This window comes from Gigantopelta aegis, chromosome 11 (genome assembly GCF_016097555.1).
Source record: "Gigantopelta aegis isolate Gae_Host chromosome 11, Gae_host_genome, whole genome shotgun sequence".
Classification (NCBI taxonomy): Eukaryota; Metazoa; Mollusca; class Gastropoda; order Neomphalida; family Peltospiridae; genus Gigantopelta; species Gigantopelta aegis.
In genome coordinates, this window is record NC_054709.1 from 20,152,924 (window position 1) to 20,168,185 (window position 15,262).

The following is a 15,262-nucleotide window of genomic DNA, read 5'->3' on the forward strand; positions in this document are numbered from 1 at the left end:
TTATGGTTTAGCTAATATAATTGACATTCAGAAAATAATGTCGAAAATATCGTCTGACCCTTAAATTCTTTTGAGTAGTATATAACAAATGTGTTTTATGTCAGTATGTGGAGCAAACTACCTGAAACAGTTGGTTTGAAATCATGATTACAAAATCCTAAAGATAAAAGGAACTGGTTCCTAATCTCACCCTCTACATATTATCTACATTTGTATAAGCCTGTAGGAACGATATTTGGGGGGGGGGGGGGGGGGGGGGGGGGGGGGGGGGAAGGGGAATACAGTCTCTAGTGAGAAATACAAACTAGATTTTTATCTTTATATCATCTTTATTTATGTAAAGTAGTGAAAACTTAAAACATACATTTTCATCCTAGAGTGTGTGATGGAGAACAAGCCCCTAGGCCCGCCCCTCCCCAGTTCATACGGGTCTGTTGTATTTTATATTAATAAATGCAAAGACTACATAATAATATTGTCGATAAGACATATTAGTTGTAAAGTGATTTGTCAATATGTGGCAACAGTATAATATTTTCCAACATTTCTGTGTTTCTGTACCCAGCTGTGGACAGTTTCGGCAGACTGGTAACACATTTTCTTAATAATTAAAAATACACGGTTTAACCAAACACATTAAAACTTGGAGGGTAACTAGTTAAGAGAACAAAGTTTTTTGTTAAATTATTATATCTTGCTTTGGTGAGGAGGGGACGCTTTTTGAAAATTGGCGAAATCGGCCTATGGAATATCCACTGACGTTTCATATTTACATCTATGCTGAACAAGATTTATGATGAAATATTAGTAAATTTTGTGTGCTTTTCGTCTAATTAGGTTCATTTGCTTCAGTTTACATTAAAAATGTCATAAAAAATTATGTTTTAAAAATGCTTGTATGCTAGTCTATGACCGTGTGTAGGGGTGCAACGATACGGTCAAAACCGTATTGCGATATATTGCGATATAAGAAACTGTATTGCAATATAATTGATATTATTTATGGGTTGGGTTTTTTTAAATGAAAATAGAAGGCATAACTTTTTAATGATCTTTATTAGTTTCAGCTGTCAGGCTAAATGTTTTAGGCCATATTTTTATTTTTTAACACAATACTAGTCTACTAGAACACTGGCGTGACGGTGTCAAACTATTGATGATGATGATGATGATGATGATGATGATGATAACTAATTTAACGTGTCCATATACCACTAGGGTTTCGAACACGCCCATCCCGAGTCCGACAAGATCGGTGGCCTGACTCGGGATGGGATGGGATGGGATTGGGGGGGGGGGGGGGAGAGAGAATGAAAATGGGCAGAATTTTGAAAATAGCAATTAGTAAAAAAGTTAATAGAATAAAAAAAGAAAAGAAAAAAGGTTACAATCCAAAAATAAAAAAGAATTGACTGCTCGGCCGAATATTTATATAATTTGGAGCATTTTAGAAGGAAAGTCCAAAATTAAATAAGAGAAAGAAGAGAGGATTGGACTATTTAATAATATTTAAAAAACGAAGAAGTAATTTCGACATAAAATTTTGAACGCAGATCTAAAAGTTTAAAGTCCGATCGATATGTCCACGCGAGTGGCCTCGTTAAGGCCGTTTGGGTGCACAGCTTAAAGGGACGAGATAGGTTGCATCCCGTCAAGAAAACCCCTAGATTGACAGTCGATAGACGTTGAAGGTGTACTGCTGTGCTGAAATACAGATCTTGAGAAGCCGGATCTGTCTGAACGAGAGAGAGTATCAGACTAGGGTATAGTCCAGTCGTCATGGGTTGGTATAGTGGTGCGGACGGGCCAAGTCTAGAAAAAGAGTAGTAGGGGCCGACCCCGCTTCCTATTTCTTCTTAGAGCTGTCAATCTTCCAGTACTGCTAGGACAGGCTCGGACATGTAGAGACTAAACGCGAACAACCGTGGCGTTCTGCAGAATGGCCGTCATACAAGTCACGAAAAAAACCTGTCGACAGTCAGACGGAGAAATGACGTGGAAGCAAGGAATCTCGCTAAAAAAGAATCCAACCTGGTGGTGCAGGCTGTCGAAATGAGAAGCGTTCCAGCGTTCAATCAGTTCCAATGGCCGCATACATTCCAGTAGAAAACTTCATTTCGCTGACAAAAACAACGAAATGAGGGACCCCCCCCAAGTCGAGCACATGAAAGCACGTGCAGTGTGCACAAGCGAAACAAACACGTCTTACCGCGTGGAGCTCCAGACTGTGAATGGTCAAACTATTCATAAATTGTCACATTCGGAAATCCTTACTATCGGGCTTTTCCGTTGCTGCTCGCTTAACACGGAAATGTACGTATTGAGTCACAATGTTTCGCCAGATTGACCGAACCAGAGCCGAGGTTATTAGCCGAGGTATTTTGAACGATCGGCTGAAGTATTCCGAGTTCAGTGAAAAACAGCGAAGTGTGATTCTCATTTGTTGGTTTATTTCTTTGAAGATGATAGCCGTAGCCGTATTCCAACGTAAATTACCAACGAATGATAATGTGTAAGTAACAAAACATTTATTTGTAATTATCGTTAACTGGTTATTTTCACTGGACTTTTGACACGTTTTGTTTAGAAGTTAGAACCAAGTATAACCGACCTATCACTTCGTATGCCAACAAGTAAGCCGACTACGCTTGACGTGATTGTTACATTTCCTGTCATCACCAATTAATAAAATGATGTGGTTTTTGCCTATTTCAAATCAAATAAGTTACAAAGAAAAAAAATCACGGTACGCAAAACTGTACCGCGGTTCGTATCGAGCTGATCAATTATCGCGGTATACCGGTTTATCGTTGCAGCACTAACCGTGTGGCTTCCTCGTCTTCGTCGGCAGTTGATTCATCCGAATTTTCGTCTAAGACAACCTTTCCAGGATTAGGGACAAAGTCTCGGAACAGTGGTTCAAACTGATACGGTTTGATGCCATTAGCACAAGCTGGACACAATTCTTCGTCACTCGAATCGCTAAGTTCATCCATGCTGCTTGGTAGTTTCTTCAGTTTTCCTCTCATCGATGACGTCACGGGTCTAGCTCATCAATTGTCGACAGTTTCCGGCAAACATCGGAGATAGACGGGAAAAAAAACCCAACCAAGAGTGGCACGCTTAACTTAGTCAATATGGGGAGCGCGGTAGTTGCGTGTTGTGGTTTATGACGGCAAACAATTCATTACGCCGTATATATGGTTTGGTGTCCGGTCTCCTTTAACCTCTTTAAAGATAAATAAAGAAAAACTAATAAGATGTAAAAATAAAAAAACAAAAAAGACTTTTTTTGTAAATGAGACCTAGGCTTATTCATACATAACTATTATTATTTATTTTCCTTTTTATTATTCCATCTACTTTTGAATAGTTTTTGTCTAAATTTCATTTCGGCTATTGAGGAAGGAAGGAAGGAAGGAAATGTTTTATTTAACGACTCACTCAACACATTTTATTTACAGTTATATGGCATCAGAAATATGGTTAAGGAAACCCTCCCGCAGTCCCTATATCTCACCGTTTCACTTTGTGAAAGGGACACAAAAAATAAACCAACAAAGAAAATACTGTAATAAAGTTCGAAGTTTAAAAAAAAGATATGAAATATAAGTAAAAAGAAAATCTGGGGCAAAGGCATGACAAGGTAAACTGTAAGAGTATTCAATTTCACCAGAGGTGTCAACCACTAAGACATGGCCATGGGTTGAAAGGTCACGCTACCCATCTTTGTTTACATACATGTGTGTGTGTGTACTCCCACACCAACAGGGCTGGCAAACAGCCAACCATAGATGGCACAGCCAGTCATTATGTAGGTCACACTATATATATATATATATATATTATATATACATATATACATGTATGTATGTATGTATGGTAGTTCAGGACATAAACAATAGTATGTACAGTTACACTGGGGTTAACAATCCATACTAACTCTTACATAATTAACACTACAAGGAAACAATCCATACTCAAGTTAATCAGAATTCTTTCTCCATGAAAAAAAGATATTGACAGGAGTAATTAATTGCTCCCCATATTAATTTTAAGATTATAGGTAGCCATTTAAAACTATAACTACCATATTGAGTATTGATAAATTATGGTGCATATAAAATGTTTACAGACACCACTCGAGCACATTGATTTAGTAATCATCGGCTATTGGATAAATGTCAAACATTTTATATGCACCATGCCAGACAGGATAGCACATACCACAGTCTTTGATATACCAGTCGTGGTGCATTGGCTGGAATAAGAAATAGCCCAATGGGCCCACCGACGGGGTTGATAAATTATACCCTTTGTAGTATTACTATGTTCTTTCTAAATTCACATATTTCTAACGGCAGCTAAAAATTAATGTTGGGAATTTATTGCAATGTCACATTGATAACTGGGTATCTAATTGGTGTGCATCAACAAATCAACTTTTGATTACACAACAGGGATTTATGACCCAGTGGGCCCACTGACAGTGATCGATCCTAAACCGACTGCATATCGAACTTTTAATAACTATATATATATATCCACTATAGAATTTTATAGCTGTCATACTGGTGCTGAATTATTCTTAGTTTTATTTTATAAAACTCCAGGGTTTCTGCCTGAGGGTAAAACGGGTATGGTGCCATACCCAAATTTTTGTTGTAAATTTAAATTTTTAACTTTACTTTTTAAACAAATTAATGACTTATCATTACTGTATGATTTTCTTAACCCTAACCCATCTTCTTTTTGGTGGAGGCCCCCCATACCCCATTGACAGCAGTTGCATTCAGCATACACATTGTAAATATTCAATTTCATACCCATGTATATAAACCTCCAACATATAACTGTTACATACATGTATACTGAGACATCTAATTGTAACTTTATCAAAATGAGGGGCTGGACGTAGCTCAGTGGTAAAGCGTTCGTTTGATGCGCGGTCGATCTAGGATCGATCCCCATCGGTGGACTCATTGGAATATGTCGTTCCAGCCAGTGCTCCAAAAAAGGCCGTGGTATGTACTATCCTGTCTGTGGGATGGTGCATATAAAAGATCCCTTGCTGCTAATCGAAAAGAGCCCATGAAGAGGCGACAGCAGGTGTCCTCTCTCAATATCTGTGTGGTCCTTAACCATATGTCAGACGCCATATAACCGTAAATAAAATGTGTTGAGTGCATCGTTAAATAAAAAACATTTCCTTCCTTATCCAAATGTGTCACAGGTTGGTAGATTAACCTTGAATTTAGTGTCCAATGTCACAGGTTAAAACCAATCTGTGACTTGATATTTTTTAAGCTGGACCCCAAAAATTATTAGCAGTTTGGCAAATTTGGATAGAAAGTCCTTAATCTAAAACAAGTTTCAATTAGCATAACAATAATATTTAATAAAATTAAACCTTTTAAAATCTATATATTTGATCTATCTTTTAATGTGTTAAAGGTCAAGGTGTCTCAGTTTTTTCTTGGCAAGGCTAAAGTTTGATTTGTTTAACGACACTACTAGAGCAGATGGATTTATTAATTATTGGCTATTGGATGTCAAATATTTTGTCATTTCTTGGCAACGTAGTGAAGTAATTGGAAGGAGGGAAATGTTTTATTTAACAACGCACTCAACACATTTTATTTAGTTATATGGCATCAGACATACAGTTAAGGACCACACAGATACAGGCCTGCACAAATTGCACAAACGACCGTTTCGTTCGTGTAAAATTTACTGAATGATTAGTCCCAGCAAAGTACTAAAATATTTTTATCGCAAGTACAAACATTAGACTTGTTCCCTGACGCAGTGCTTTTTCGTAGCGCGTAATGCAACCAGTCGTCAAATTTGTATAAATATCTTGCGATATAGGTAATTCCCATTGGTTGTTAGAAGGCGTTATAGCCGAATTTAACCAATCAAAAATGGCGATATTGTGATGGTCATTACAATCTCGAACTGGATCAGCAACCAGTGTAAACCAGTCACAGTGACCCTCTTATTAACTGTAATTCCGAATCGGATAGTGACGACAGTGTCAGTGATAATGACAGTAACAGTATTAGTATCTACTGTTCCTCAGGTGAGGAGGATGGCACTGCGTCTCCCACTCACGACTGAATGGCATGACATTATACACACATAAAAGACTAATATTATCAAATTAATGGTAAGAGATTGTCTTTCAATTAATTCTTATTTATTCACACATAGTTATGCACACATGACGTGTTTTATTATATAATAGGTCAAGCCTGACATTCAGTATATTTTGGTAATTTATTACAAAAGTCCTAATTATTATTATTATTTTTAAATCTCTTAAACATTTGTATACATATACTTCTTACTTACCATTGCCACTCATTTCTCAAAATTAAGTTGATGATTTTTTTTCTAAAAGTATTATAAAGAAAAAAAACATGTTATGCGAAATCTTTTGGCATAACCCTTTTTCAGGTTATGCAAATTTTTAATTTGTGCAGGCTTGCTTATGTGTTTTGTTTTTAACAAGTACCCTCAAATTATTTTCTGGCATAAAGGCTGCCTAGATAGTTACATACAAGTATGTATTGATATATCATCACCTTTCACTTTCAGTGTACATTAATTAATAGAAGAGTTTATTATGACACCTGACATGACGATGTATATTAATGGAATGTATAGTTTTGTGTGTTGCTTGGAACTAATGTAGTTTATCGTGTGATAACCAATAACTGCTACTACACATACTACACATTCTAGATTAAACAATGGTTTGTACTGACTCAGTTCTAAAAATAGCACTAGTGGACAGTGTGGAACAGAACATGTGGAACTGAACATGTGGTGTGTTGTCATGAATTAAAAAACATCACTATGGTCCATTACTACTGGTGTAAATAGGCTTATGTAACAATATGACTTCATTACAATGAAGCTACCAAACTGCTCTAAAAAACATTTACACTTGGGACTTGACCTTGAAAACATTATACAGTTGGGTGGGGTTAGGGTAGGGTTTTAGGGTAGACCAATTGGGGTCATCAAGAGGATATTTTTCCAAGGCTTGAACTTCATCATTGCTAAATATAGCCCATTGTGTCAACATGCAGCAGTTCAACTCATGTGTCCAGTGGAAATAAAAGCATAAATGTTTGTGGGGCATGGGGGGCAGGGGAGGGGCCAGTTCTTAAAGGTTCATATGACTTTTGTTTTTAAATTTAACTTCCGATTACAAATCTTAGTAATGACAATAGTTAAATCACTGTCACATACATTATGCAGACATAAATTACAGACACTGCACAAATGTACAGAGATTAGTCCAACAATATATGCAGGGCAGTCTGAAGGAACATAGAAAGAAAAGTATTGACTTAATGTGTGTCCTGCACTACATGGAGAGAACAGTGTAAAAAGGATGATGGGAGTGGGATTGGTTTTAGGTGTATGGGTTAGGATTTATAATAAGTATGACCTAGAGGAAAATAAATTGGGTCATCTTTAAGGAACTGTTAAAAAATAATACGATACACACCCTCTGATCCCCCCACTCCCCCATCATCACCACACACAACATGACACTGCAATTATTCTGGGCCGTTTTGTTAAAGGTCAGGCTTCTGAAGTGGGTGGGGTGTCAATGCCCCACCCCCCATTTCTGATGTACAGGTATGATTTTCAGAAGGTGAATTGTCAGATACATCTGCACATGTGTTGCACTATCACAGTTCAAATGTAAAAGAATAAGCTGGGTTTCTGCCGAAAATGGGTATAGCACCATATCCAAACTTTTTTGCAGATTTTTTTTTTTTAAGGTAACCTTTTGACAAAATTAATAACTTTTATCACTAAGTATGATTTTCTTAACCCTATCCCTAAAATTAACCCATTTCTTTCTGTCAAGACTCAACTGTGGTTGCATTCAGCACACATTGTAAATATTCAATTCCATAGTGCCATACCCAAAACATTATTTCTGGCAGAAACACTGATAACTGCCCTCTGCATCCTCTGTTGATGACATCTTGTGCAGGGAATATATTACTAAAAGTTTCCGACAGGCGAAAAGTGATTCGTGAATAGATCATACACTACCATGCCTGCAGGCTACACAAAACACATTCTCCGATGTTCACTAACAGTTCCAAATACCCAGTAAGTTTGATATCACAAGTGGGTTGATATATATATGTACTCTGGCGTAAAAAAAATTTTTTTAAACAAATGAGGACCCAATAAAATCTACAGTAAATTTATATTGCAACTTACATTGGAACATGCTGCGTCTTTTTGCCTTTGTAATAATCTTCAAAATCGTCAGCACTCTCTCCACCTGAACTGCTTTCTGTCGCATCGGAGTCTAGCACAGATTCGACAAAATGAACATGGGATGAAATGTGATTGGAAATCAGATGAGATTCTTGTTTAACCGATGCGTCCATTGTCAACACATTTAGAGTAGTCTGAATCAGAGTTTCAGTCTTTGCGTTCGCATGCTGGTGTACCGAGAGCAGTTTCGGATTCATCGACATCGATTTCGGAGCCTGAAGTTTTCGCACCAAACTGACCAGCGCAGAGGTAGACATATTTTTGACGTCCTCACTCTGAAGTAAATCAGTCTTCAGGTCGGCATCGCTACTCACAGGGGCCTGGATGGATTTAACGACAGTCTGCAGGTGTTTGTGTTGGTAGTCGACAAAATGGCGAAGCTGATTGCGCGAGTGACCTTCCAGCTGTCTTCCCTGGAGTCGCCTTAGCCGCCTCAGCAGGAAATCTGCTCGTCTTTTCAACTGAAACTGTTGTTTAATAACATCCTGCTGTAACGCCTCCGTCTGGGGGGTATCGCAATCATCCCTGGGATTCTTGCTTTCACTCTCGGCTGTGTCCTGCACACTACAAGATGTTGGTATTGGGGACATTTTGCCATCTTTCACACCAGTGTCTGTAACACTGGTGGGCTTTAGCAGTTCGCTGTCCTTACACATGTTGTTCAAACGAGATGGCAAAATATTTCCATTTGTTAGTTTAGTTCCTTCACCGTGGCAGTCCAACCCATTTTTGTTAGACATCTGTCCATTAACCAAATTATTCTTCCCCATTTCGGATGCGACATCTTCTTTACCGGGACATTTGTTTTCATTTTGTAGAGAAGATCGATTCATACTCTCGGAATATCTACCATTCATTAAAGATTTTGCAGTGCATAGGTGAACCGTGCCGTTGAGAAAACCTGTATGCGACTTCTCTTTCCCGACAATAGAACCAATCTGTGCTACTCTTAAATTTTTCAGGCTTGTTGACAACGACTGTGTGGCCAATTTAACACTGGGGGAACTCTTTAACAGGTGATCTGCAAAGTGTTTTAATTGTTTTGTAGATCTTGGCAAATTAACTATGTTCAAGGACAACTTCTTTGCTGTTGTATATTTCGGTATGTCCCTCTTCCCGTTCAGATCTCGGCCGTTCAGAACTGCGGATGCAGATGTCACAGAAGGTGGCGAAACCGTACCAGGAAGCGTGTCTTTAATTCGGACTTGTGTTGCCGCCTCCGTTAGCGCGGGAGCCATTGCGGCCATGCAACATATCCTCAGAGAAAGTGGGCCAGACATGCACCCGGGAGAAACAACTGACAGCCCATCACCTGTTAGTAATCAGATTAGAATTCAAAACCAATTAAGCAGCCGTCGAACAAAGGAGCTGTCATCGGCGATCAAGTCGCCCAGTCAGGTCTGTCCCAACCCTAACATCGGAAACACAAACACGTGACCGTCATTGCATTACAAGCGTCTGAGCGCACTCGGAAGCTGTTTTAACAGTCGTGGTCGCCGATCACAGTGTCATACCTACTGCATGTGGTCAAGAAATGAACAATAAATGATCAAATATTACAATCGATGTGAAAACAGCACAATAATATCGAAAACAGGTCGACAAACCACAATACCACGTGATCAGGCCACGTCCTTGTCCCGGTTTAGCGATTTCATGACGCGTTTCAGGTGTTTTTCTATGTAACACCGCCCTTGTGCGATCTTATTTTCATCCCACAGTGATACTTTAATTCCATCAATTCATTCCAGTTCCAAGCACATGTGAACAAAGATGCAGAATGTCCCAGATTTATAGAAATCATGGAGACGCATTATTAAACTACTTATGCATCATGGCGGTCGTTTTGGTCTGCTCCATCACAAACAAAATGTGTAATTGCATCAATTGCCGACTCACCCTCTACCAAGCAATGGTGATTGGTTGAAAATTATTGGTCACGGGGTCGCATAAAGTGCGCGCCATTGTATTTTGTTATTAGATTTTTGCGTAATTTTCATTCATTGTTTTGAATATTTAATAAATGGGGTTTTTTTTAATACAATAATGTTATAATATTCTCGTAAAGTTATATTAATTAAATCGAGACTTCCAACAGCATGCATTTTGGAATGGTTAGTCACGAACGTTTGTCAAAACTTTATGTAGGCTACGGATGCCGTCCTTTTATTCATCAACACATTTTGTTGCTTTAAAAATGGATTAGGCATAAGTTATACAAATTACTTACTAGGCCTTCTCCATAATACATATACATCACGACAGTAACATTTATGCAATTTAAATATGAACAGAAATAAATATTGAAAGACAAAGCATTAAACAAATGAAAGAAAGAAAGAAAATCCGAACAATAATTTAAAAGTTCTCTGTGTTGCATAATCACACAGCAGGTTTGGAACAAAGAAAGAAATGTTTTATTTAATGACGCACTCAACACATTTTATTTACGCTTATATGGCGTCAAACATATGGTTATGGATCACACATATGATGAGAGAGGAAACCCGCTGTCGCCACTTCATGAGCTACTCTTTTTGATTAGCCACAAGGGATCTTTTATATGCACCATCCCACAGACAGGGTACCACTGGGCTACGTCCCGCCCCTACAGCAGGTTTCTTACAAAACAAAAGGGCATCTGATCAGTGATTACGTAGAACCTATACCCAACAAATCAACAACAAAAAATCAATGTCAATACATGTTTTACTAATTAAGGGAAACGTTTTGTTTCATTTAGCTTATATATTTATGTAGGTCCTTACCAGGGCAGTAGCTAACAGGGTGGGGGCACTATTTTTGTTAAAAACAAAGAATGTAAAAATCCGCTTAACTCATGTTAAGTTTAAATGCAAATAACATGACAATTTACTGGTTATTGATAGGCCTACTGACGTTTGAAGTATGTAACCTCCCTGAAATGGCTGCAAACTAATTCTAGGGCCTCTAGATTTCAAAATTTTCCTAACTCCACAGCATTGGAATAAAACAATTACCAAACTCGTTTTATAAATTCCATATATGACACTCCCGCTCATGCAGTAATTGCAGTAATATATATAGGCTACGTCATGTTAAAAATGCATTTAAAAGGTAGACCATAGGATATTGCATTTAGGCCTCCCAGTATAAATTTGTTAATAATGATGGATTGTATTTGTAGAATGTTGGAAATTGTATCTGGTACTTGCACAGCTTTTCTTCTTTTTAAAACAATTTCCGAGGAAGCCTGCTCCCGGACACTCCTGGACCCGCCTCACGCACATTTCCTTGGCCTACATGTACCTTGTTGAAATCCTCTTCTAGGGTTCGAAATTTGCTTGAATTCCTGCCAGACATTCGGAACGGAAAGCTACAAATTCTGTAAACCATAATTGAAACCTGTCGAAGCAAACATTAATGTATTGACTCAAACTAATATAAATGTAAAATAATTGCCTGTCCGTCGGAACAATAGGCAAAATGTCCTTCCGACCGTGGTGATTTGACCATAAGCGCACGAGACAGCGGGCAGAGGGGCAACTGCTAATGTGCTAACCTGAGACCTTTGTACCGTGTATTTCCATCATTCTACCCTAAAAATTACTTGTAATCCACGTAAAGATGCGTAGTGATTCGTTTACAACCCTACATAGATGTTTGGTAGTAATGCTTATATGAATAAATGTTGTTATCCAGATGGGCATTTTTGTTTAATTCGGGCTAAAGCCAGCCTGCCCCCCCCCACCCCCACCCCCACCCCACCCTATGATTTGGACCGCTAGAAACCGCTCGGGTCAAACGGTATAGTATTTCGACCCATGCCTTTCTATACACTAGTATATATGATACATGAGTAATTAAACCTACTGAACTGGATCCGACATAGGCAAAATGTCGATCTGACTCATACCAGTTAATCGTTATGTACAATATTAACACCAGATACGTTAACTCATAGCATGGATTTTGCCAGGTCATCCTCGAATATTTCTCATGTTCGCTTGAGGTAGTTGCGTTGCAGGATGGAACCATTCAACTGTTTAGTTTTTTCTCGTTTCAACCAGTGCACCACAACTGGTCAAAGGCCGTGGTATGTGTTTTCCGGTCCCTGGGAAAGTGCATATAAAAGTGCATACTGGCTCCCATTGTTGTAGGGTCGGGTGGGGGCAGGCTGCTTTTGCCCGAATTAAACGAAAATGCCCGATTTTGGATAACAGCATTTATTCATATTAACTTTACTACCAAACAGCTATATAAGATTGCAAATGAATCAATACGCATTTTTACATAGATTACAACTAATTTTGAGGGTAAAATGATAAAAATACATGGCAAAAAGGTCTCAGGTTAGCACATTTTGCCCGAATATCTGTATAATTTTTGCCCGAATTTGAGGTTTTGCTCGAGAACTAGGAGGTAGTTGCCCCCCTGCCCCTTCCCAAATGTTTGACATTCAGTAGCCGATGATTAATAAATCAATGTGCTCTAGTGGTGTCGTTAAAGAAAACAAATACACTTTTAACTGATGACTACGTGTCATAATTACCAAATGTTTGACATTCAATAGCTGATGATTAATAAATCAATGTTCTCTAGTGGTGTCGTTAAACAATAAACTTTAACTTTTTTATCCCAGACATGAGAGCACATACCACGGCACTTTGGTATACTAGTCGTGGTGCACTGACTAAAACAAGAAATAGCTCAATGGGCCCATCGTAATCATAATCGTAAACTCTATTAACGTGCCTCTATCCAATTAAGGTTCAGGCACGTCTCTCCCACACCCAATCTCTGGCATGGCCAGTGGTTGAGTGTGGGACAGAATGGGTCCGCCGACGGGGATCGATCCGAAACTGACCACGTATCAGGCGAGCGCTTTAAAATATCACTAGGCTACGTCCTGATTTTATGGAAATCGGGCTTTTGACCTAGTTATTAAATATCAAAGGCCGTGGTATGTGTTATCCTGTCTGTGGGATGATGCATATAAAATATCCTTTGCTGCAAGTGGAAAAATGTAGCGTGTTTCCTCTCTAAGACCATATGTTAAAATTATCAAATGTTTGACATCCAATAGCCGATGATTAATAAATCATTGTGCTCTAATGGTGTCGTTAAACAAAACAAATTTTATTTTAGCTATTAAATGTGATTATATGTGTCTTAGAGGTAGGGACATTAAAATACTGGGGTTGTTTGGAGGTCTTTTTGTTGTTGTTTTGCGGTTTTAAATGGGTTTTGTAAAAGTGGGGTTTTTTTAACTGTATTTTTTTTCTTTTTTTCTTTTTTTTCTTTCAAATATGGCTTAGGCTTTTTTTTTATTGGCGATGGCAAGAAATTATCATCTGTATGCTATGTCTCCCAAATGTCTTTTAAAAGTGTGCTGAATGCGTCAATAAATAAAAGTTTTCTTCCGTTTCCCAAAACACATTTCCAACAAATTAACTTTACTATAAACTAACTGATTATATTTAATGTTTAAAATGTTAAGTAATTTTGTATGCATGCTACCTATAGTATTTATCCTTGTCATGCACGTCTGCAATGCAATTTATATCCCGGACATGGGCTCATATATTCCGGCTGCACACTGTTATGTAGGCTGTTAAGAGATAGTCCAAAGCTTACCAAATACACTTTTTGCATAATGTGTAATGTTTCTTGTAGGCTACTGTAGCTGCACGAAAAGTTTGTTAATTAACTCAGAGTGCATCCAGTGCCGGATCCAGAAAATCAATTTAGGAGAGGGGGAGGGGCACTAACGTTCCCAAAGGGATTCCTCGGATTCTCCAACGTAAACAAAATGAAAAAATTAAATTAAACTATAACTGTCGCAAAATATAGTGGAGGGCGCTGCTCCCCACCTATATCCGCCACTGGTATAGCCGTATGGTGATCTTTGTTTTTGTTTAACGACACCACTAAAACACATTTATTTATTAATAATCGGCTATATAGTCTTAGAGAGGAAACCCGCTACATTTTTCCATTAGTAGCAAGGGATCTTTTATATGCACCATCCCACAGACAGGATAGCACACACCACGGCCTTTGATATATCAGTCGTGATACACTGGCCTGAGCGAGAAACAGCCCACCGACGGGTATCAAATCCTAGAACGACCGCGCATCAGCCGAGCGCTTTACCACTGGGCTGCGTCCCGTCTCGAATGGTGATCTCTCGTCGAGAGTAATTACAAAGTTACATTCTGTTCCGAGTTTGCTGTCACCGTAGGCGCATGTCTGGGGAGGGAGGGGGAATCGGGGGTTACCTCCGCGCCTGCTCATGTAAATTTTATTCCGTTCAATGTATTTTCGGGGGAGCATGACTCGACCTCCCTGTAAACTTCGCTCGCCACAGTTTTTACCTTCACCCCCTCCCCATTGCATAAATTCCTGCACACGCGCGTACATTGTCAAGATATTTCGACCAACAAATACTTGTGTAGCCGGGTGGTGGTGGGTGTGTGTGTGTGTGGGGGGGGGGGGTAGTGGTGGTGGTGATGGCATTTCCTCCTAACCACAACTCTTTTTTTTGTTTTTTTTTCAACTTTTTATAATTGCCCGTCGCCCTATATCCAGTGGCGGATCCAGAAAATCAATTTGGGGAAGGGGGCTCCAATGACAACAGGCGGAATGTCAAGGGAACTTTGGGGGAGATTTGGAGGGGCGGGGGATGAAGATTATAACTGTCGCAAAATTTATGGAGGGCGGCCCCTCCCCCCGATGATAACACATGCGTTTCCTTTCTATTTTTCTTTATTTGACTGTTAAGTTTCATAATATACACCAATCCAATGGACTGGGATTGAGCTTCGGCTGTTTGTGACCAGCCTCGGTGGTGTCGTGATTAGGCCATCGGGCATAAGGCTGGTAGGTACAGGGTTCGCAGCTCGGCACCGGTTCCCACCAGAGCGAGTTTTAACGACTCAATGGGTAGGTGTAAGACCACTACACC

The 15,262-nt window shown here is 39.0% G+C and overlaps 1 protein-coding gene across 2 annotated transcripts in view; it reads right to left on the reverse strand.

The window, feature by feature from the left end:
* The window catches only part of LOC121385454 (KAT8 regulatory NSL complex subunit 1-like), a 45,968-nt gene extending 35,811 nt beyond the window's left edge, over positions 1-10,157 (reverse strand). For both annotated transcript variants that reach the window (XM_041516140.1, XM_041516139.1), the window contains exon 1: positions 8,257-10,157. In XM_041516140.1, coding sequence (XP_041372074.1) covers positions 8,257-9,596 — 1,340 coding nt within the window. In that variant the 5' untranslated portion in view covers positions 9,597-10,157. The remainder of the gene's footprint in view (positions 1-8,256) is intronic.
* Between the last annotated feature and the right edge of the window lie 5,105 nt (positions 10,158-15,262).